Source organism: Pleurodeles waltl, chromosome 8, assembly GCF_031143425.1.
Source record: "Pleurodeles waltl isolate 20211129_DDA chromosome 8, aPleWal1.hap1.20221129, whole genome shotgun sequence".
Lineage (NCBI taxonomy): Eukaryota > Metazoa > Chordata > Amphibia > Caudata > Salamandridae > Pleurodeles > Pleurodeles waltl.
Window position 1 is genome coordinate 1533971771 of NC_090447.1, and position 22550 is coordinate 1533994320.

The following is a 22550-nucleotide window of genomic DNA, read 5'->3' on the forward strand; positions in this document are numbered from 1 at the left end:
ATACGCTTTTGCGTATGGTCCACATCAGTTGATTGTAGCTCCTCCTCAAACCTATGCTTTTGCATTTGGGAGGTTAGCGAGTGCTCTTCTGTATAAGAGCCTGAAGCTGGGTCGCTTGCAGTTTGTTTCGGCACCGAAACCCTGTCTGCGTTTTTTTTTTCGGCTCCGAGGTGACTTTTTTCTTTTTCGGGGCCGAAACCTCTCGGCGTCGATCTTCTTCGGTGCCGCTGTCTCGGCGTCGAGCCGTGTCCACACCGGCATCTCGGTGTCGAGGCTTGTCTCCAGCACTTTCTCGGTCCCGAGAAGGCTGCGTGCCGGTGTCTCGACCGGAGTCTGACGATCTCGGCACTGTTTGGGCCTTTTTCGGTGCCGACGGTCGGTCACCGAATTTATGGGTGGAGCCATGGCCTGATGGCAGTGGCGTCCCCTGGGCCTTGTAAATCTTCCTTTGTGTGGTTTTCGACGTCTTACTCACGGTTTGTGTATCGTCGAATCCTTCGGAGTCCGATTCTTGGATCGAGAAGGTACCTTCCTCTTCCTGCTCCTCGAACTCTCGGTGGGCTGTCGGCGCGGACGCCATCTGAAGTCTTCTGGCTCGACGGTCTCGGAGTGTCTTTCGGGACCGGAACGCACGACAGGCCTCACAGGTGTCTTCACTGTGCTCAGGTGACAGGCACAGGTTACAGACCAAGTGTTGGTCTGTATAGGGGTATTTATTGTGGCATTTGGGGCAGAAACGGAACGGGGTCCGTTCCATCGGCGTTCTTCAGCATGCGGTCGGGCCGACCAGGCCCCGACGGGGGATCGAAAAACTACCCCGAAGGGCACCGGAGCTCTTCGATCTTCGATGCGGTGTTGAATCTAAGTACGCCGATCCCGAACGCAACAATACCGACGAAAATCTTCCGAAATTAGCTAATTCTCCGTTCCGAAACTCGGAGCGACAGGAACACGTCCGAACCCGATGGCGGAAAAAAAAACAATCGAAGATGGAGTCGACGCCCATGCGCAATGGAGACAAAAGGAGGAGTCACTCGGTCCCGTGACTCGAAAGACTTCTTCAAAGAAAAACAACTTGTAACACTCCGGCCCAACACCAGATGGCGAGCTATTGCAAAACATGCGTATCTACAGCGACAGATGCCATCGAACTCTTAATTCAATCTAGATAATATTTGAAAGTCCTCTTCACATCTAGAAAGCCCTCTCTGCTAGGGATTCAGGATGAAGGAAGGTTTACAATGGTCAGATTGAAATGGAAGTTTGAAATTGCATTGGTCAAGAAAGTGGAGTGAACCCTTCAATCTCATCTTCCTAATTGGTTTAACAGGAAACAAGCCTATAAAAAGCTTTACTAGAATGGTAGTGGAAACCCTTTTTTATTTCTAGAGAAAATGCAGAATCCAGGAGACCGACATGTGGAATTTCCACCACCAGAGTGATAGTAAGGTGGAGGAAATGTCACTGGTGGAGCTGGTCAAATAACAACTAGGAGGAGGGAAAGTGAATGCTCATCAAACATCGACACTCTGAATTAAAGTATTGGCTATAAGTTTATAGCGGCATTGAAAAACAGACTACTATGTCCATAAACCCTCATCTGATGGGACAAAATGTTAATGGCAATGACATCTGTTCCTTCAAATGATATTGAAAGTCTAAGGTTGTTACTGGGATGTGTTAGGTGACAATCTACATGACAGAATGACTGTCCAACCGTAATCTCGACCTTTGAAGGATTCATATACTGTCTTGTTTGGAACCTCATCATTTGGACTATTTGTCTGAGTGCAGTCAATGAGGTTCAACCCTGCAGTACATTTTATCCCCTACAAAAACTAACTAGACAATGCACAGATCACATTCCCAGCACAAAAGAGGTGTTCCTAGCTAATACAAAAAAACGGCACAACCCTGTAAGATGGTGGGAATTCATAAAATATTAGCATGAGAAAATGTATGAAAATAAATACAAGGGATCAGGAGTAACAATTGAAAATACCTTTGCAGATGATCCTTCAAAGGTACCAGGGCCCAAATCCACGTGGCCATCAGGATAAGCAGCGCTCAGGAACCCATACCCTCTACCTTCTGCCGTCTCCAGCTGACCAGAGTCAGCTTCCCTCTGCTCCCAAACCTACCAGAAGGAATAAGGGAGCATCCGCGCCAGTGAATACAGGACAAAACAATCTCTTCAATTACAGGTTATTCCACACAAACACGGATACTGTACGGCATGCCAAAATCCCTTTTTAGACATAAGTATATACAACAAATGCACTGGCCACCCAATAACCGACTTCTGCCCTTAAAATGGGAACGTAAGAAAGGAGACTGAATTGCGGGTGTAGGTAGGGGGCATGCTGCACAAACATGAACCCTACACATTTAGACGCACTGGCATGTGCCAGGCAATCGAAGCATGCAGCAGAGAAACGTGGACTCAACTACTAATGAAACACATATACATGAAGTCACTGTAGCCCTGACGAAATCTTCAAGCAACAGGTCAAAAGGGGTACACCGTTTACAAAAGGGCTGCTTTCAAATGATTTTAGGATCATCTAAAAATCTTGATGACTCAACATAAAAATGACAGACATCTGCTGTGAACCGTTCAGGAGCTCAATACTGAAAACATGATATGAGGGCACCTTACTGCTACTCAGATGAGATGATGATAAAAGCTGTATATGGTCAGTGCTCTGGGCGCTTCTTAGGAGCTTGACGTGAAGGTTAACAACAGCAAAATCATAGATACTATGAGATCAGCCTGACGAAAGCACAGCTGTTGAACTATGGAAATGCATTAACACTTGCCCTGCCTTCAGCAAAGAACATCAAATACTTCAGCATCAGTTTCCCAGGAATGGGTCCAAACCTGACAACTAGGCTTCAATGACAGGCATAACCAGGCAGCAGCAGTTCATTGCCAATGGAACAACATAAAACACCACAACAGAAAGAACTACTATACCAAACGTTAAATGGACTAGGAAGCAAAAACCCTCCTAAGAACATTTTTAAAATGGATGAAAAGTTCAAAAGACAGCAAGTTATGGTTCACACTACTTTTTGTGATAAAAAATGCAATTTGTATTTCATAGTGTTCAATCTAAAACTATGTCTAGACTATGTCAGATTAGATGGGAACGAATCAATCTATAAGAAGAGAAAACTAAATAAAGAAGGTTCCCACTCCTAGAGATCAGTGGATTTCTTCCTACATGGTACATGCTGGTCACGCTTTTTTTATGCACATAGTCTTGGGCAGCGCTACAGATGTATCATTTCTAAAGCTTGGCATACATAGCTCATGAGACAAACGTTTTGACAAGACTGAGTTACTGCAGCAAGTTACATTAGTGGTACTGAACTACCAGAAGCTGATGCATCTGCCAAGAAGCAGGTTAATACTACCCCTTTCAGAGGTGTTGTTACCTGCCTACCTCACTAGAGTCGAGCCTACAAGCACGGCATCACAACCAACCAACGTTACACCAGCAAAGACATGAACGGTGGTCGCCACCTGCTGCAGGAGACAGACCAGCGTCCCTAACAGCTGCAGGAGCATTGGACGTTCTGCAGCACCTCAGTCATCTCTCAGGTAGTAATACCCAAAGTCAGATCAAGCATCTCTACTTTCCTCACAGCTGAAATACCATAACCCACGAGTGCTACCGCTCCGCCGTGTCTGTCGTAATTTTGTGCAGCTATTAGCATGCACTAAGGTTTCTGGTCACTAACATACATCCATTTTTAACATGCACAGGTGCAACATTTACACATTAATATTGAAAAATACAGACATACATTAGAACCATTAATACCCTTAAAAGAAGTGTTCCTGTCCATTACGAAAGTTCTTGGATGCCTCAAACACATAGTAGAAACTGAATCTGATTCTACGTAGTCAATGGTCTCTTAAGTTGTCAACTCAGAGAAAATGAACAAGACTTGACAAAACCATGTTAGTATTTGTGTACAGCCTTGACAGAGCATAAAAGTCCCACTACCTACCAAAAGCTGCTTAGAGATGAAGAAATACCATACTGGCTAACTGCCGTGAGGGAGAGATCGAAGTATATCTAACAATAGGCATATCTCTACCCTATCTAGGCTCAAGAAGAGGAGAGATCCACAAGCAAAGAATTTCTCTACAAAACAGATGACAAAAATAGGTGTACAATAGAAATTCATGCTTTATGGACAAGTAATCTTCAGAAAGGATGACAACTCTGATGCCCTCATTAAGCGCTATGCAGGAACAAACATCAGTAATCCTACACTGGGAATTACAGATACTCTGGGGAAAAGAATTCCTGTAAACAACGGGGATTAGTCACAGGAACATGAGCCTGCTGACTGATTACCGCAGGTTTTTCATCCTTTGTGGCAGGTTTTCCTTAAGCAAATTTCACAAAGCTTTATGCTTACATTCCACAATCAGGGGTGTGGAATTTATTAAAATATCTACTTGTCCAGGGGACAGGTTGCTTCTCAAATCTACTTGTCCTGTAAAAAGATCTACTTGTCCCTTTGGTGCCATGTAGTGTGGCGACAAATTATGGCAGCAATCTCATTATGTAAGAGCTCTGATAATAGCCTCTCTGATTATGCCAGGGCTACTACCATAGTAGGGCTTGAATACTTGCAGTTTCAATCCCTACTGTAGAAATTTCCTTATTTTGCCACCTTTCTGCTGATCTGCATACTGGGGCAAGCAGTAAGCAATAGTTCCAGGGCTAGAATGCCTTTGAGTCTGCAAACATACTAACCTGCATGTTTTAAAGATTTTCACCAGCTTCTCTCTAATATTTTCCCATAATAAGAAAGGTTGGACATTTACTCCTGACAATGGCAGAATTATAACTTCTTCCAGGGTTGGGAAGAAAGTGGCTGGAGGGAAAATGAACTTGCAAATGCTCAATAGATTTTCACATGAGCAACTCTACACATGCGTATTTACCCATGCTAAAATACAGTTCACCAATATTTGATAGGGGTACGACATATACCATGGGTGCACTTTTGTGACTTTCTTTAAGAATTTGGGGCCACATGTAGGTAGGTTCAGATTTGCGACCCACAAATTGAGAGTCAGAGCGACTCGCAATTTGAGAGTTGCAAATCCGAATGTAGGATGGTGTCCCTGACACCATCTGTGATTCACAAGGGCTTCGCAAATGCCCACCTAATGAATAATCATGAGGTTGGGTCGCATTTTTCGACCCCCTTGTGAAAGGCGGCCCTCACAGGGATGGTGGCCTGCTGGAGACAGCAGACCACCATGTCTGTGACTGCTTTTCAATAAAGCTGTTTTTTTTGTTGTTTTTTTTGTAATGCAGCCCGTTTTCCTTAAAGGAAAACGAGATGCATTACAAAAACGAAAAATGAAACGTTTTCGTTTCATTTTTCAGAGCAGGCAGTGGTCCGCAGGACCACTGCCTGCTCTGAAAAAATGTTTACAGTGACATTCACAATGGGTAAGGGGTCCCATTGGGACTCCTTGCCTTTTGCGAAAGTGTTAGCACCCATTTGAAATTGGTGCAAACTGCGATTGGTTTGCGCCCGCGTTCACAAAACAATCCTACATTGCACTGCGAGTCGCAATTAGGAAGGGAACACCCCTTCCTAATTGCGAGTCGCAAGCCCGTTTTGCGATTCGGTAACCAGATTACCGAACCACAAAACTGGGTTTGTGCATCGCAATGTGCTTTTTGCACGTCACAAACAGCGAAAGTCGCTGTTTGCGCCATGCAAAAAGCTACCTACATGTGGGTCTTGGTCCCTAATTAGGTCTGGTGTTAACAAAGACATTTTGTTTTTATTAAACTTCTATTTCTCTCTCTTTCGGCTGGCTTTACTATGAGTGATCGCATTCTGCTCTTCCACAAGGAGCATATTGGCACACAAAGTAGTTTTGTTCAGTGTCAGGAACTACAGTGGCAATCAATGACGTAACGAAACTGGAGGGTGCCCCTTTGCAAAGAACATGGAGGAGCCCCCTCTCCAGACTCACTCAGGGCAGGTGCCGTGCTGAAGGGGCCCCCTGGAGGGCGGCTGTGGGCCGTTGTTATGCCACTGGTGGCAAAGTGTGCTTTTAGATTTCAAAAACCTTTTTTTTTTTTTTCTTTTCAGTGTTTGTTACAATGTTGAGGGCCTGGTAGCTCCCACAACAATAAAGTGTTACAAAAGCCATGTCAAAACAAGACACGCATTGATGAAACTAAAAGACTTATAAAAATATGTCAGATCAGTTGGCTTTGTCAGTGTTTGTTTATTTTTATGCTTCCCATAATCGTGTTGAAAATGGTTACACTGATTTTCCATTAGAAATATTTTTTGGAAATACTAGCATGCATCAACACATTCTACTAAATGACACTTCATTTGCATCTAATCAGAGAGCATTCTGGGAGCATTATACTTAGCCTCATAGCCTAAACTTTTTCAAACGTGTGTACACGTTTTTTTTTTTTAGTACTGGAACCAACGTCAGTAGTGAAGTGTGACCTTAAAACATTTACTTACAGCACTCACCCTAATAATGAAGGCTTTCAAATAATGAACCATAAATTCAAGTTCGAACAGCATTACCTTTTGGAAACACATTACCTCAACTGCAGAGAGTTCCACTCTCTGTAAACAGGCAGCCAAAGGGTTTGTGCTGCAGAGGGTTGGGCCTACTTGTCCCAAGGACAAAGTAAACATAAAAACTTGTTGCCCTTGACCCCAAACAAGATGTCCCGGGCGATAGGAATTCCACATCCCTGCACAATATTTTTTTATTAATTAATTCATATATTTTTGATGGTTTTGTGAACAAACTTTTGAGTAACTTGCCCATTAATCATCACTGGTTTGTATGGCCATTTGTACGTCAGCACATTTTGGAATGTTGTCCCTTCATCAAGAAGATATGTCCCTCCTTATTTAAACCAATGAATTAGAATGTATAAGAAAACCAAGACCACAGGAAGGATAGAACATAACGAATTAAGATGTCTGTATTATCTAGGTATTAGGCATCAACAAACTGTGTGTATTAGTGGTGACTGCACATGAGATAAATGCTCTCCTCCAGGACAAAACAGTCTTTCTAAAAACTGGAGGCAGATAAGGGGGTGGGTCTACTGCAAATCTCACTAAACACCAGGGAAAATGTTTAAAGACAAATAAAAACAGGCCAGGGTGGCCCACATAGGCATCGGGCCGTGCCCCTATCCCATAGTGGCTCCATCAGTCTTTTTGCCCCCCCTCAGTGGAAAGTCCACTACATTCAGGCATTTTTTTTAAACAAAAAAAGAATGGGGTAGATGCCAACTCGCATTGGGCCATACTCCAACCCTTAAGGCACCAATAGTCTCTCTGCCCCTCTAAAGGGGGGCAGAAACCAAGCTGGAAGGATGTTAATATTAAAATAAAAGGAGACAAAAAAGAAATAGCATAAGTTTTGGTCCATACTGACATCAGGCCTCTCTCCCACCCTCCAAACCTCACCAGCTTTCTCTGACTACCAACGACCCCCCCCACCCCCCACCAGCTCCCAGGGCTTAGAGCATCCACATCCCTATGGCAAACAAGACATATTGGCAGTAACTTGTTATGGTAAATGGCTGCAATATTCAGGATCCGGGCCAGCCAGCAACCAGGGCACCATATAAACATTCATGAAACCTAGAGATCCAGGTGAATCCAAGTGATGAGGCTTGATTGGATCCATCAGGGACAGTGAAAACTGCGACCACAAAAAGTCAATATGGTCTTCTAATGGATCCCAGCTTGATCCCTTACAGTTGTGGGTGCTAGGCCCTGTCAAAAAAGTTAGATACCAGTTTGATTAGGAGAAATGTGGGAATGCTGTGTAGTTGGAATTTCGCGGATCATTGCAGATTTCAGAATTTTTCCTCACAGAAATGTGAGGAAAATGAGTGATTTTGGCCTATGCGTGAGGTGTGTAGGGCAGTCAAAGTAAGAAAACAGAGAGGGGCCCAGGCATGTCAAATCCACCTGGACTCCCATGGGTGCCTAGTTTTCAGAAATGCCTGTATTTACTGTTTCCCTAGGTGGCGCCACATCCAGGGGTCAATTTTGAGGTCACAAATTTAATGTCTCCGCATGTATTTTTGGTCCTTTCCTGCCGCAGATCATACCGCCAGCTTCACAAGTGGGGTAACCCTTGGCCCAGCCCCACCAGTGGGGCACTGTTGTCATTAGCATTTTCCTTCATATCCATTTTTCATTCATTAGATTGTACCATGTGCGGCACAGTCGGTACCCAATGAAAAATAACTATACTAACTATAAGTTGCAGCTCCGATGTTGGCTCTTGGTAGCACATATTCTTGGAAAACCAATAAAACCATACATCCTTGCTCACAGAAGGGTCGGGCGTGTCTGACAGATGCAATAGTATACTACTTTTGTAAGTGGGCCATCATGGCAAAAAAATGGTTGTCAGCTCTTTCTGTTTTTTCACATTATTTTTTATTTGAACGCTTAAGTTCTTTGGGTAAACCATTACAATCAACACAAAAGATGCCTTGCTGAATTTGGATGTTTTTTTCCTAGTTTTCAGAAAGGGATAGCTTTTTGGATTTAGCCACCGCAAGTTGATGGAAACCATAAAAAATAGGAACAATTGACTACAACTTCGAAAAATGCAAACTTTGTGGTAAAAAATGTTTTTTTTTTTTGTTTTGTTTTTTAAACTTGGCTTTTCCCGGGGGAAGATGCGCCCTAGCGCCTCGAGCTGTCACCTTTGGAACATGGAGGAGCCAGGTTTGAATACCGTTCTCGGCGCTAGACTCAACATGGAGTGATTCTGGGCAAATCACTTAATCTCCCCGTGCCTACAAAATGTCAAATGTAATGTGGGTTAACGGGGGTAAAATGTGTCTGTGTAATCCCCATTTGATGCGCATGATCTTATAGACTACGTGCCAACCCCCCATGGATTCTACAGCACTCTGTTGCTTCACAGCTAGGTTTAAGCTATTTAAGTACCAATACATACACACAAACACAGGGCACCTTTAGAATCCCCAACCGATGGGAAAAAGGATTCAAATTTTGCATGAGGACCTTCTGTACGTTTCATGACAGTCGCGATGAGCACTTTTCAATGCTACGTTTACTTGCCTTCTGTGTCAGACGCCGTGGTTAAAAATCTCCTCCTTCCTGTTGGTATAGTATTGCAGTTGCCCGTCAATCCTCGTGTGGCTTTACCTTCTAAACTTTGAAATGACATATTCAGACCCTTTGCAAAGCTTGCTGGGCACTATTCCGCCGCACTGATTGTTGAATCACAGGTGTTACTACGAACGAGGTGAAGCATTTGCTTGGATAGTAATAATGTCTATTAAAAATTACATTAATACAGAAAGTCCCAATAACTTGGACTTCCACTGTTGCATAACTCTTTCTACAGTGTAGCATTCAGTCTGACACCTTTGACCCACAGACTCAAGCACTGCATGGTAAACACTGAAGACCTGAGAATTCCCAAAGACCCAGCGTGGAGTAAGCTGCCCATTTTAATTCAACCTAGTTAAATAGTTCAGGAGGACAGGTAGTATTGGATACTGAATAATAACCGCTGACTGTTTTCGGGCATGTGGCAAAAACCTCATGTGTGGTCCTCAACAAATCTGGGTAGACAAACTAAGTCTTAGTTGAGATCTAGACATTTTCCAAGTGCGGCTGCTGGCGTGAATTACTGGCAATCCCCCATTCCTCCACACAGTCACTGCTTTTATTTTCATTGTTCATACTGGAAGCAAAGCTTCTGTGGAAATCAGACTGAATGCTGTGTTCAGACAATTCCTGTGTCAAGGGTTTCACTCTTTATCATTAGAAATGATTGCCTTTTTTCTAATCCCATTTTTTATCCTTATGTTCGCTTCCATTTCCATCTTCCGATTCTCATCATTCAAATGAGGTTGGAGAGGAGGATCCAGAAAAAGGCAAGTCTGATAATTTTTGCTCTTCAAATGAGCTGAGATTCTTCTCAGAACTTCACAGAAAGGTGACAGATAATATAAGCTGCGTCTTCGGCATCAAATGCACTACGACGGTAGGCAGATACAGATTTGGTGACCCAAGAGTCCAGTTGTTTTATACTAAGCGTGGGTTGCTCGGCCAAGTTTAGGGCTTGTGGAAGAATCAAGAAAATAATTTATGTTTTTAATCCAATAACGAGTATGGGAGGAGGACATGTTGTCAGGTACTGCATCGGGCACGTCCAAAGTATTAGGACATAAAATGTCCTCACAACAACGACGGTATAGAGAAGAAAAACGTACAAGCAAAATCTGCACATAATTGGCAACATTGTGTGCAATGTCCTTGAGAAGAGCAAACCTGCTGAACCCAAGGTAATCCTGCATTGCCAAAGCTCAGAACATTCAGATTTCAGTTTTACTTTAGCATCTTCTGGTTCCATCTTACCTAAAAATAACATTGTTAGTTTGTAGCAAAGTAACCCAGAAGCTGGGATCCCATTTCTCAGCACAGACATTTTCAAAATGGCTAGAAACTAGATCTAATGGCAAAAGGTTAAAAACTGGGGATGTTACTCAGGAAGGTTAGGAAAGTGCTGAGAGCAGGTTTGGAGGGTTGATGATGATAAGAGAGAGATGGAGGCTAGCAGCCTAGCTCATTGCTGCGTGTGGTGTTCCTATTAACTTGAATGTGCTGATTCGCAAGGAGGTAAGCATAAAAAACACAAGACAGCCGGGATGCCCTCAGACATGTTCCCGAGTACAGTGCGGTGTAAACCAACATCAGAACGAGAAACTAATCCCACACAGAAATGTCTGTATATGGCAGATGGTGAAAGCCATCACAGGGGTGTGGAATTTATTAAAATATCTACTTGTCCAGGGGACAGGTTGCTTCTCAAATCTACTTGTCCTGTAAAAAGCTCTACTTGTCCCTTCGGTGCCATGTAGTGTGGCGACAAATTATGGCAGCAATCTCATTATGGGGGGAGCTCTGATAATAGTCTCTCTGATTATGCCAGGCTACTACCATAGTAGGGCTTGAATGCTTGCAGTTTCAATCCATACTGTAGCAATTTCCTTATTTTGCCACCTTTCTGCAGATCTGCATACTGGGGCTGGAGGAAGCAGTAAGCAATAGTTCCAGGGCTGGAATGCCCTTGAGTCTGGAAACCTACTAACCTGCAAGTTTTAAAGATTTTCACCAGCTTCTCTCTAATATTTTCCCATAATAAGAAAGGTTGGACATTTACTCCTGACAGTGGCAGAATTAGAACTTCTTTCAAGGTTGGGAAGAAAGTGGCTGGAGGGAAAATGAACTTGCAAATGCTCAATAGATTTTCACATGAGCAAATCTACACATGCGTATTTACCCATGCTAAAATACAGTTCACAAATATTTTATAGGGGTAAGACATATACCATGAGTGCACTTTTGTGACTTTCTTTAAGAATTTGCGGCCACATGTAGGTAGGTTCAGATTTGCGACCCGCAAATTGCGAGTCAGAGCGAGTCGCAAATCCGAATGTAGAATGGTGTCCCTGACACCATCTGTGATTTGCAAGGGCTTTGCAAATGCCCACCTCATGAATAATCATGAGGTGGGTCACAATTTGCGACCCCCTTGCGAATGGCGGCCCTCACAGGGATGGTGGCCTGCTGGAGACTGCTTTTCAATAAAGCTGTTTTTTTTTTTTTGTAATGCAGCCCGTTTTCCTTAAAGGAAAACGAGATGCATTACAAAAACATTAAAAAATTAAACGTTTTCGTTTCATTTTTTCAGAGACATTCACAATGGGGAGGGGGGCCCATGGGGACCCATTCCCTTTTGCGAAAGTGTTAGCATCCATTTGAAATGGGTGCAAACTGCGATTGGTTTGCGCCCGCGTTCACGGTCACAAAACAATCCTACATTGCACTGCGAGTCGCAATTAGGAAGGGAACACCCCAGGTTACTGAATCGCAAAACTGTGTTTGTGCATCGCAATGTGCTTTTTGCACTTCGCAAACAGCGAAAGTCGCTGTTTGCGACATGCAAAAAGCTACCTACATGTGGGTCTTGGTCCCTAATTAGGTCTGGTGTTAACAAAGACATTTTTTTTTTATTAAACTTCTATTTCGCTCTCTTTCGGCTGGCTTTACTGTGAGTGATCGCATTCTGCTCTTCCACAAGGAGCATATTGGCACACAAAGTAGTTTTGTTCAGTGTCAGGAACTACAGTGGCAATCAGTGACGTAACGAAACTGGAGGGTGCCCCTTTGCAAAGAACATGGAGGAGCCCCCTCTCCAGACTCACTCAGGGCAGGTGCAGTGCTGAAGGGGCCCCCTGGAGGGCGGCTGCGGGGCCTTTGTTATGCCACTGGTGGCAACGTGTGCTTTTAGAGTTCAAAATTTTTTTATTTTTTTTTGCCAGTGTTTGTTACAATGTTGAGGGCCTGGTAGCTCCCAAAACAATAAAGTGTTACAAAAGCCATGTCAAAACAAGATACGCTTTGATGAAACTAAAAGACTTATAAAAATATGTCAGATCAGTTGGCTTTGTCAGTGTTTGTTTATGTTCATGCTTCCCATAATCGTGTTAAAAATGGTTACACTGATTTTCTATTAGAAATATTTTTGGGCAATAGTAGCATGCATCAACATATTTTACTAAATGACACTTCATTTGCATCTAATCAGAGAGCATCCTGGGAGCATTATACTTAGCCCCATAGCCTAAACTTTTCAAACATGTGTATACACGTTTTTTTGTTTTTTTGTACTGGAACCAACGTCAGTAGTGAAGTGTGACCTTAAAACATTTATTTACAGCACTCACCCTAATAATGAAGGCTTTCAAATAATGAACCATAAATACAAGTTCGACCAGCATTACCTTTTGGAAACACATTATCTCAACTGCAGAGAGTTCCACTCTCTGTAAACAGGCAGCCAAAAGGTTTGTGCTGCAGAGGGTTGGGCCTACTTGTCCCAGGGACAAAGTAAACATAAAAACTTGTTGCCCTTGACCCCAAACAAGATGTCCCGGGCGTCGGGCGATAGGAATTCCACATCCCTGCATCAATGCCACCTTAGCCTTTCTTAGAGTGTAGCATAGCAGCAAGGAGGAGACGAACTAGCCTGCAATCACCATTGCTGTGACAGTTAAAAAACTAGAATGAGATGGGACAAAGCCACATTGTGTTCTCCGACTAGAAGGAAATTACCAATTAAGCCAGGAAGTCTTGCAGCATTTTGCAAACCTCCCACGAGCAGCACTTGGAGGTGCTGCCTGCTTTTCATGTAATGGACTTCCCAAGTGCAGAGTTTATCTTTGCTTACCTCTAGTTTACGGGTGACTTTGATTTAAGTAGAGCATCAACCTTGGGGAACCCGCCTGAGGCATTCAACAAAAGACAGGCATTGTTGCCAGGGCTCACAAAACCAAACAGTAAGCCAACCTCATTACGACAAATTCCCAAAATGTAGAAAAGCAGCCTTCATTTTGGGAAATTGCTAACAGAACTTCTAACAATTACTAAAACATCTGTATTGATGCATGCACAAGGCATAAGAGCATATGCATCGTGATGCTTCTGGCAGCAGAGTAATTCTGTACGCATAATGACATATGTTTATGCAGGCATCACCACGAACACGTGGGCTACACGACGATGCAGGTGCCACTTTTCAAAGAAAAAAATAATAATACATCGATCCACAATGACAGACGACAATTCAAGCAGTAATGAATTTGAACTTGTGGAAAAGCAGTTTTTAGAACCCTGAATGGCCCGGCAGCATATGGCTGCTGCCACGCACTCCCAAAAAAATAAAAAATAAAAAAAAATGTATGCCAAGTGAGGGGTGGCGGAGCAATGGAGGAGCGAGTCAGGGAAAGAAATGGGGAGTGGGCAGGGGGAGAAAAAGAAAACAAGCTGTAGGCTTGGGGGGTGGGAGTCGGGGGGGTGTACAACAAAAAAAAAAAATGTTTTTAAAGTGAGGTGAGGAGGAAGCAATATGCAGGGAGCCTGCTGGGGTCATGGGGCTCCCCCTGTAGCATCCAATGTGTGCACAGTGGGTGCCCTGAGTGGGCACTGGGGACTCCACATATTATAAAGACAGGCCCTGGGGAGGAGGTCTCCGGGGCCACAAAAGACTTGGGGAGGAGGTGTCACGAGCCCTCCCTCCCCTTTTAAAAAATACAGCTCCGGGGGTTGGTTCCTCCAGAGCCTAATGAGGCTCGGGACGGTTGGGGGGGTTACACGGCCCCTCCCCTTTAAAATAAATAAGGCCCTGGGGAATAGGTCCCCCAGGGCCTAATGAGGCTCGGGGGGGGGGGGTTTGAGCTCACCCTCCCGCCCCTTTAAAATAAATACAGCCTTAGGAGATGAGGTCCCTAGGGTCCAAGATGGCCTGTCCTTTTTTAAAAATAAGAACGGCCCAGAGAGGTGTGATGCCCAGGGGCTAATGAAAGTCGAGAGGGGGGCCACAAGCCCCCTTCCTTTTTAAAAAAATTATATTTGGCTCTAGGGGATGGGGTCCCTGGGGCCTAATAAGGTTTGGGAGAGGGGAATCAGGCAGGCCCCTCCGCTATTTTATTTTGTTTGGCCCCAGGGGTGGGGTCCCCAGGGCATGAGAAGGAGAAGGCTCAGGGTGGAGAGCTGTGTGGCCCCTCCTCCCCCTTTTCAGGGTCGAGCCTGCGATAGCATGTGCTTGCGCATGCAAATCGATTGCGAGACGCTGTAGTAGTTAGAAAAGGGCTCGGATTCCCGTCCATGTCACGTCAGTATCCTTCATTGGTTCGTGGGCTTGCCTTTTAAGATCTGCTCGCTTTCATTAGTGGAAGGCATGCATACGTCATATGGCTTTTCCGGTGGTTAGCCCTCCTCGAGCGCAGCGACTAAGTACTGGAAACATACGAGGCTCACTGTTTTCGGTCCGGTTTGTGGACTACTTTTTCTCTTTTTTCCACAGCGCGATCTCGCTTGGCAGAAGTCGAACGCTTTGCATGACGTCGACCCTGTTACATAGATAATTGTGCTGTTGCCGATAAGTTTCACTACGAGTGAACTGTTGCAGCCCGATCGCGCTCTTTTTTTTCCATTCAATTAGGCAAAAGTCCGGCTGGGAGTTTACAACTGCTAATAGCTCTAACTCAGAGAAATGCGAGACCCGTTCATTGCAAATGCTTGTTATTATAGTTGTCCCCAGTAGATGGGTTCCCCGGGGCCTTATAAGGCTTAGGGAAGGGGGCCACGCGGCCAGACTCCCTTTTTTTAAAAAATGGGTTTGGGCCTTAGGGTTGGGATCCAGGGACATAAGAAGTCTCAGGGGAGGTGGGCCGCACTGCCCCTCCCCATTTTTATTAAATTTGGCCTGGGGGCAGGGGTGCAGGTTCCACTAGGTCCCAATAAGTCTTGGTTATGGGGGCAGTGTGACCCCCTTACTGAATTTGGCCCTGGAGGACAGGGTCCCCTGGGCCTATTAAAGCTTAGGGTGTGTGTGAGTGTGTGTGGGTAGGGTAGAGGGAGTGCTTCATGTCCCCCTCCCCCTAGATTTTGGCTCCAGGGAGTGGGGTCCCTGGGGCCTAATAAGGCTTGAGGAGGGGGGCTCCACGCTCTCCTTCCCGTTTAACTGTACTTGGTCCCGGGGTGGGGTCCCTGGGGTCTTTTAAGACTTCGGAAGGGAGTCCCTGGGGGCTTTTAAAGGCTTGGGATGGAGGCTCCTCGTCTGTTTAATTGTATTTGGCTCCTGCAGAAGGGTCCCCAAGGCCTTTTAAGACTTAAGGGAGGGGGACCACATTCCCCCTCCTCTTTTTATTGGAACTGGCCCCTGAGCCAATTATGGAGAGGAGGACTGAACGGCCCTTTCCCCTTATTATATATGTTTTAGCCCCAGGGATTGGGATATCCCAGGCCCCAAAGCCAAACCTATGCTGAGCACGCCAACAGCTGTGCATGGCACTGCCAGCCTGCTAGGGGTTTAGCCACAGGGCCTGGCAGCAGATATATATATATTTTAATTAATATCAACCTTCATCTTCACCACTCTTTCCCAAGGAATCTACAGAGACACACGGGCGGCTTGAAGAATCAAATGGAACAACCAGCTCAGTCAGCACAAACTTTTTTTATGTTATGATTTCATCTTTTAAAAGTGTGAATCTATATATAGGCTATCGCAAGTAGGAGATACTGGTGGTAGCCAGTAAGTAGTTATAAAATAGGACCTACTAGTTTCTATAGGAAAAGCATTTTTTTGTTTTACCTATAAATGTGGCGCCATTTGACCAATCTTCACAAACTTTTCAAAACTAGTTTGCCACTGACTTCTGCTGCTGTTTGGAAAGATTTGGAGTGATTCCTTAAGCAGGGACCGAGAAAAAGGGGGGCCCCAGAACATTTTTTCCTCATGCAATTCCCCATACCTATTTTGAACACAACTACAGCCCGAACCACTAAAAGGAATTACACCGAATTTGGCAGAAAGCTAGATCTTGGTCCAGAAAGATCCCTTTTCTGATTTGGTGTAAATCGTAAGTTGTTTCAAGGTATTAAAGAAAAAATAAATTTGTGTATGTAGGGATGTGGATCCTTTGCAGATCCAGCGATGGGGATCCGCAGAGCCTGGGAAAAGGAAGGCCCTGATTGGTTGGACACAACCTAAAAGGAAAGTTGCAACCGCCATTTTGTCACATCAGGCCAGGAGGAACACAAAACATTGAAAAATGTATATAAGGGGTCAGGATGGAGGTATCTTGACCCCACAGAAAAGATGGAGGGGTTTCTGAGGGATCCCACATGGGCAGAAATTGCCCAATTTTTTTCCAGCCAAATCGCTGATCCACTTATCCGCTGCAGCGCTCAGCGTGGACCCCCACTGTAAACTTGCAAAGGATCTGCGGATCCTGGAAAAGTGAAAAAAAAAAAACACAAGCAGACCAAAACTCGCTGTGCACGGCCAAAGGCTGTGTGCAGCGAGGAGTTAGGTGCATGCAGTAATTTGATATTCATTTACATTTTTAAAAAACAGAGAAATTCTGAGAAAACTAAAGGTTAGCCTGACTTTATAGTTTTAATCATACAGACCCATAGAAATTCAGCATTTATAGATAATTTATACTTATCTGAAGAAACTATAACTCTTGCTATTAAGTAACTTCAGGCAACAAGTTACAGTTTCTTAACACAAGTATAATTATAACTATGGTTTTGTATGGGTAAAACGCCAACCTCACTATAATGTCCATGTAACCTTTGGTTTTCGCAGTAAATATATATTTTGCCCTTCACGCTATAGACTCTCCTCCTCAGTGGTCACAGTGGCATAGATCATCTAAGCACAAAACCCATAGGCAAGTAGTGCAGAGAAAGCCCTTTATTAAATTAAAAAAGGTTAGTAAAGTGAACATTAGTGTTCCATAAGAAATAAAAGTAATGGCTGATGCGTTTCAGCAAGGTAGCTTAGCTTTTCCATAGGAAATGCCTTTTTGGTTTTGCTAATAACTTTGGCGCTGTTTGACGTATGTTAAAAAAACTGCCCAAAAGTGCTGTTTCTGTATAGTTTGTGCAACAAAAGTATTGGGGTGATAAGTCAAGTGAGGGCTGATGAAAAAGGGAGTACCAGAGCACAAAATTCTCATGCATTTTCCATAAACTTTTTTAATAGTTCTACCGCAAAAAACGCTGAATAGAATTACATTAAATTAGGCAGAAAGCTAGATCTTAGTCTAGAAAACATGCTTTTTCTGATTTGGTGTACTGGTGTACATCTATTCAGTTGTTTTTGAGAAATTAGTGATCAAATATATTTGTTTATCGCAAGAGTCCCTCAAACCCAATTTTTAAAAATACAGCGTTCTGATCGGCCTAAGGGACTTTTTCCCCTTGTGCCAACCCGATCCCACGGAAGTAAGGATCCCGCAGAAGGGAGCACGCTCATTGGCTGCCTGCAACAAGAGCAAGCAGTCACTACAGGACCTGGGTCTTCATCACCTGTCCTGAGTTTGAGTATTAAAAAACAATATATCAGGCCCGGGAAGGGATTCCATGCCTCCCTCCCAGGCCAAACTAGAAAAAAATTAATTCAAGCTACGATCTCAGGGGGTTGCAACATATTTATAATAAAAATAATTTGAAAAACAACAGGCGGTGTTTCTAAACTAAGAAATTTTACCCCCAGAGTAGGCCATGGCCCGGTTCAGTGAATTTCTATGTTTTTTTTAAAAAGTATAGTAATTTTCATTACTATATGGTAATCCAACCACCATCACGCCCTATGGCCAACCCCCTATAAGCACCCAACCGTACACGGCCTTCACTCGTGCACCGGAGGTTGCCCGCGAGACCTGGCCTGCAGCCAGACCCTAGTCACCCAACCCCATGCTGCGCATTGCCCTTTGGCCAATCGCGGTAGGAGTTGCCCGTGGCCTCTCTGGGTGTGGGTATATCTGAGGGTAAGAGTGGCTGTCAGAGTGTCTGCCTGGGTGTGAGAGTGCATACATCAGTGTTTTAGTGGGTGCATCAGTGTGTGCGCAGGTCTGTGAGTGGGTGCATGAGGGTGTCAGTAGGTCTGTGAGTGGGTGTGTGACAGTCTGAGTGGGTGTGTGAGTGGGTGCGCGAGCGTCTGACTGGAGCTGGGAGTGAGTGCATGAGGGTTTGAGTGGGTCTGTGAGTGGGTGTGTAAGTGTCTGAGTGGGAGAAATTGATTGAAAGAGACAGAAAGAGAAAAAGAAAGTGAGAGGGAGAGAGACAGAATTTTGTTAGGCTTTGATGTCTCTTACTTAGAATGAGATTTGTGTACAATTAAAAAAATATATATATATTTATTACTTCAAAAAATACATAATAATTCATTTTTACACTCGAACCCCTAATGCTCAGTGTAAAGGTCTAAGACCTTCACACTAAGCTATGGAGTTTTTTTTCAACCCCTTATGGGCTATGTGTGACCGCGAGGGAGCCCTCAAGGGATCCCCGCAGTCTCTTTCTATTTTTTTTTTTTTAAATAATAATAAAAAAACCTTTACGTGCCTGGCACCACGAGGGTAGCCTGCTTTGACAGCAGCTCCATGCTTGCTGAAGCATTCCAACTCTGTCCCCAGCATGCGTGCAGGGAACAGAGATGAAAGCTTGAGATTTTGACAGCAGGGCCTGCTTTAAAGGTCCACTGTCAAAGCCTGAAGTGTTTGTGTAGCTTGGCTGCAGAGCAAACAGCTATGTCCCAGGGGTGGGCACCCCCCGGACATAGTAGGAGCCGGCCCTGGGGGATGGAGGTCTCCAGGGCCATCAGAGTCTCCTGGAGGGGGCCCCCCTCCAACAAGAACAGCCCTGGAGGGTGGTGATCCCAAAGGGACCCCCTTTCTTTAAATATTTGCCTCAGGATTGGAGGTACCCGGGGCACGGTGCAGCCCCCCGCTCAAAATACAGTGTAGTCTCGGGGGTGGTTGCCCCCGGGGCTCTGGGGTCCCAAAAACTCCCCATTGTTTTTTTTAAATGTTTGCCCAAGGGGGGTGGTGGTCCATTGGGCACATTTGCCGCTGAGAGGTGGTGGTCCCTCGGGCTGTTGGGGAGGCCATAGGGCCTCACCCACCTTAATAAGACTTTTTACCTGGGGGTGGTGGTCCCCGGTGTGCAGGGTTAGCATGCCCCCCCACTAACATTTGCACATTCGCCCCAGGGAGGTGGTCTTCCAGGGTGGCAAATTTTTTAAAAAGCACGGGAGGCAGTGTTTTTTTTTTTTTAAATCTCAGAAAAATCTGCTGATCCATCCGTGGCTTTTTCCAATTTTTTATTTTTTTATTTTTTTAAAATACTTTTTAGCCCTAGCAGGTTCTCTCAGGGACCTCAGAACCAGGGCTAAGTGGTCAAGGTGAATCTACCCTTCTACCCTGGCCCCGCTTTTTTATTTTGTATTTTGTGGCCTTCAATTACTTCGAAACTACTGAACGGATTCACACCAAACCACAAGAAAAGCGTGATCTGCGGAACAGAATCCTTGTGCCAAATTTGGTGTAATTCCGTTCAGTGGTTCGGGCTGTAGGCATGTCTGAAGGTCCTATGAAAAATGAATGGGGAAAATGACTTTTGGGACCCCCCCCTTTTTTCTCAGCCCCCACTTGACGAATCACCCCCGAAACTTTCAAGACACAAGCTGAACTTAGCAATGTATACGTTTTGAAACTTTTGTGAAGATTCATCTGCCTGCAATCTCCCAAGCAGGGATCTCCGCGTTGCTCTCAACTGGCAGGAGCAGTTAAAAAATGCTGATCCCACCCGGGCAGAAGGGAAGGAAAGGAAAGGTGTTGAATCCTGCCAGCACCCAGCTTTTGAGCCGGCTGAAGCCCTGGGGCTCTCCACGCAGCCCTCAGCATAGTGTTTTATGGGTACCCTGGGTAGGCAACGGGGTACCCACCTCAGGGATGCTCCCCGGTGCTGTCAAGGCTGTTTGAGGGAGGCCGCACACCCCCGTAGCCTTAATTTTTAAAAAATGATTACAAAAACATATGTCTCCGAGATGAGGTCCCTGGGACACTGTGGCTCTGGGAGGGGGCTGGGGAGAGGGGGGGTCATTCGCAGCCCTTCTCTTAATACAAAATATGGTCCCTGGTGATGGGCTCCCTGTGGCCTGTAAAGGCTTGGGGATGGGTGATACGCACCCTTATTTTATGAGATATACAAGCAACAGAAAATGTAAAAAAAAATAATAATAACCACTGCAGCAGCATGCTAGGGCCAGATGTATTGGCTTTGCATACGTTTGTTTAATTTATATTTGCAATTGGTCGTTTTTTACTATTTTGTTTGCCAACATATGCATCCAATCTTTAGACAACCATCATTTTATGCTTAATACTTTTACACATTTAATGCTCATTACATATATTTGAAAAAATAACTGATTAATAAACAACTTTGCAGCTTACCAAGGCCAGCCCTTTTTTTGTGACCAGTGCTTGTTTTGCTTCTTTTCGGGCTTGCTTGGGGTTTACTTTAGCACTGCGCCCACTAGTCCATATCACAATAGCACCCAGTGGAATGTCTTTAAATGGGCTGTTACCGCAAATCTCGCCAGCATCTTGTAGGTATCGGATTAAAGTTTCTAGAACAAAGAGCACTAGCAGCAACTTGACCTGGAGAGGTTCTATTTGTGGACATCGATTATAGAGCCGCTCTCCATAAAGGACACCATTGTACGAGCAGTTAAAAATAGAATTAAAAAAAAAAAAAACACTTCACCACCAACTGAGCACACCCGAAGTACTACCCTAGGAGTAATTCAATTTACAACGACAACAAGCATCAAAGCTACAACTGAGAACAGGCAGGTTAGCTGCTAGTAAATGGTAAAACCAATTGTTGTGTGACTCCTGTAGCTTTACTGCAACATACGACCTTCCCAGCAGTAAGCCAGCCTAGAGGCCCCCACTAGCTCTGTCAAGCCACGACACTAGCCCTCTCCAGCCCCGACTCTAGCACTCTCCAGACCCAGACACTAGCGCTCTCCAGACCCAGACACTAGCGCTCTCCAGAAGACCCCACACTAGCGCTCTCCAGAAGACCCCACACTAGCGCTCTCCAGAAGACCCCACACTAGCGCTCTCCAGAAGACCCCACACTAGCGCTCTCCAGACCCCACACTTCAGCTCTCCGACACTAGCGCTCTCCAGAAGACCAGACACTAGAGCTCTCCAGACCCCACACTAGCGCTCTCCAGACCCCACACTAGCGCTCTCCAGACCCCACACTACAGCTCTCCGACACTAGCGCTCTCCAGAAGACCCGACACTAGAGCTCTCCAGACTCCACACTAGCGCTCTCCAGAAGACCCCACACTAGCGCTCTCCAGACCCCACACTAGCGCTCTCCAGACCCCACACTACAGCTCTCCGACACTAGCGCTCTCCAGATCCCACACTACAGCTCCCCGACACTAGCGCTCTCCAGACCCCGACACTAGCGCTCTCCAGACCCTGACACTAGAGCTCTCCAGACCCCGACACTAGCGCTCTCCAGACCCCGACACTAGTAGCGCTCTCCAGACCCCGACACTAGTAGCGCTCTCCAGACCCCGACACTAATAGCGCTCTCCAGACCCCACACTAGTAGCGCTCTCCAGACCCCACACTAGTAGCGCTGTCCAGACCAGACCCTAGCAGCGCTGTCCAGACCAGACCCTAGCAGCGCTCTCCAGACCAGACCCTAGCAGCGCTCTCCAGACCAGACACTAGCAGCGCTCTCCAGACCAGACACTAGCAGCGCTCTCCAGACCAGACACTAGCGCTCTCCAGCCTCAGACACTAGAGCTCTCCAGCCTCAGACACTAGAGCTCTCCAGCCCCGACACTAGCGCTCTCCACACCGGACACTAGCGCTCTCCAGCCCCGACACTAGCGCTCTCCACGCCCGACACTAGAGCTCTCCAGCCCCGACACTAGCGCTCTCCAGCCCCGACACTAGCGCTCTCCACGCCCGACACTAGCGCTCTCCACGCCCGACACTAGCGCTCTCCACGCCCGACACTAGCGCTCTCCACGCCCGACACTAGCGCTCTCCAGCCCAAAC

The 22550-nt window shown here is 45.4% G+C and overlaps 1 protein-coding gene across 2 annotated transcripts in view; it reads right to left on the reverse strand.

Moving 5' to 3' along the window:
* Positions 1-22550, reverse strand: part of PKNOX1 (PBX/knotted 1 homeobox 1) — a 255051-nt gene that overhangs the window by 192784 nt on the left and 39717 nt on the right. The window contains exon 3 of one of the 2 annotated variants that reach the window (XM_069202964.1): positions 2003-2137. The exons of the other annotated variant lie outside the window; for it this stretch is intronic. Coding sequence (XP_069059065.1) covers positions 2003-2137 — 135 coding nt within the window. The remainder of the gene's footprint in view (positions 1-2002; positions 2138-22550) is intronic. 2 annotated transcript variants of the gene reach the window in all.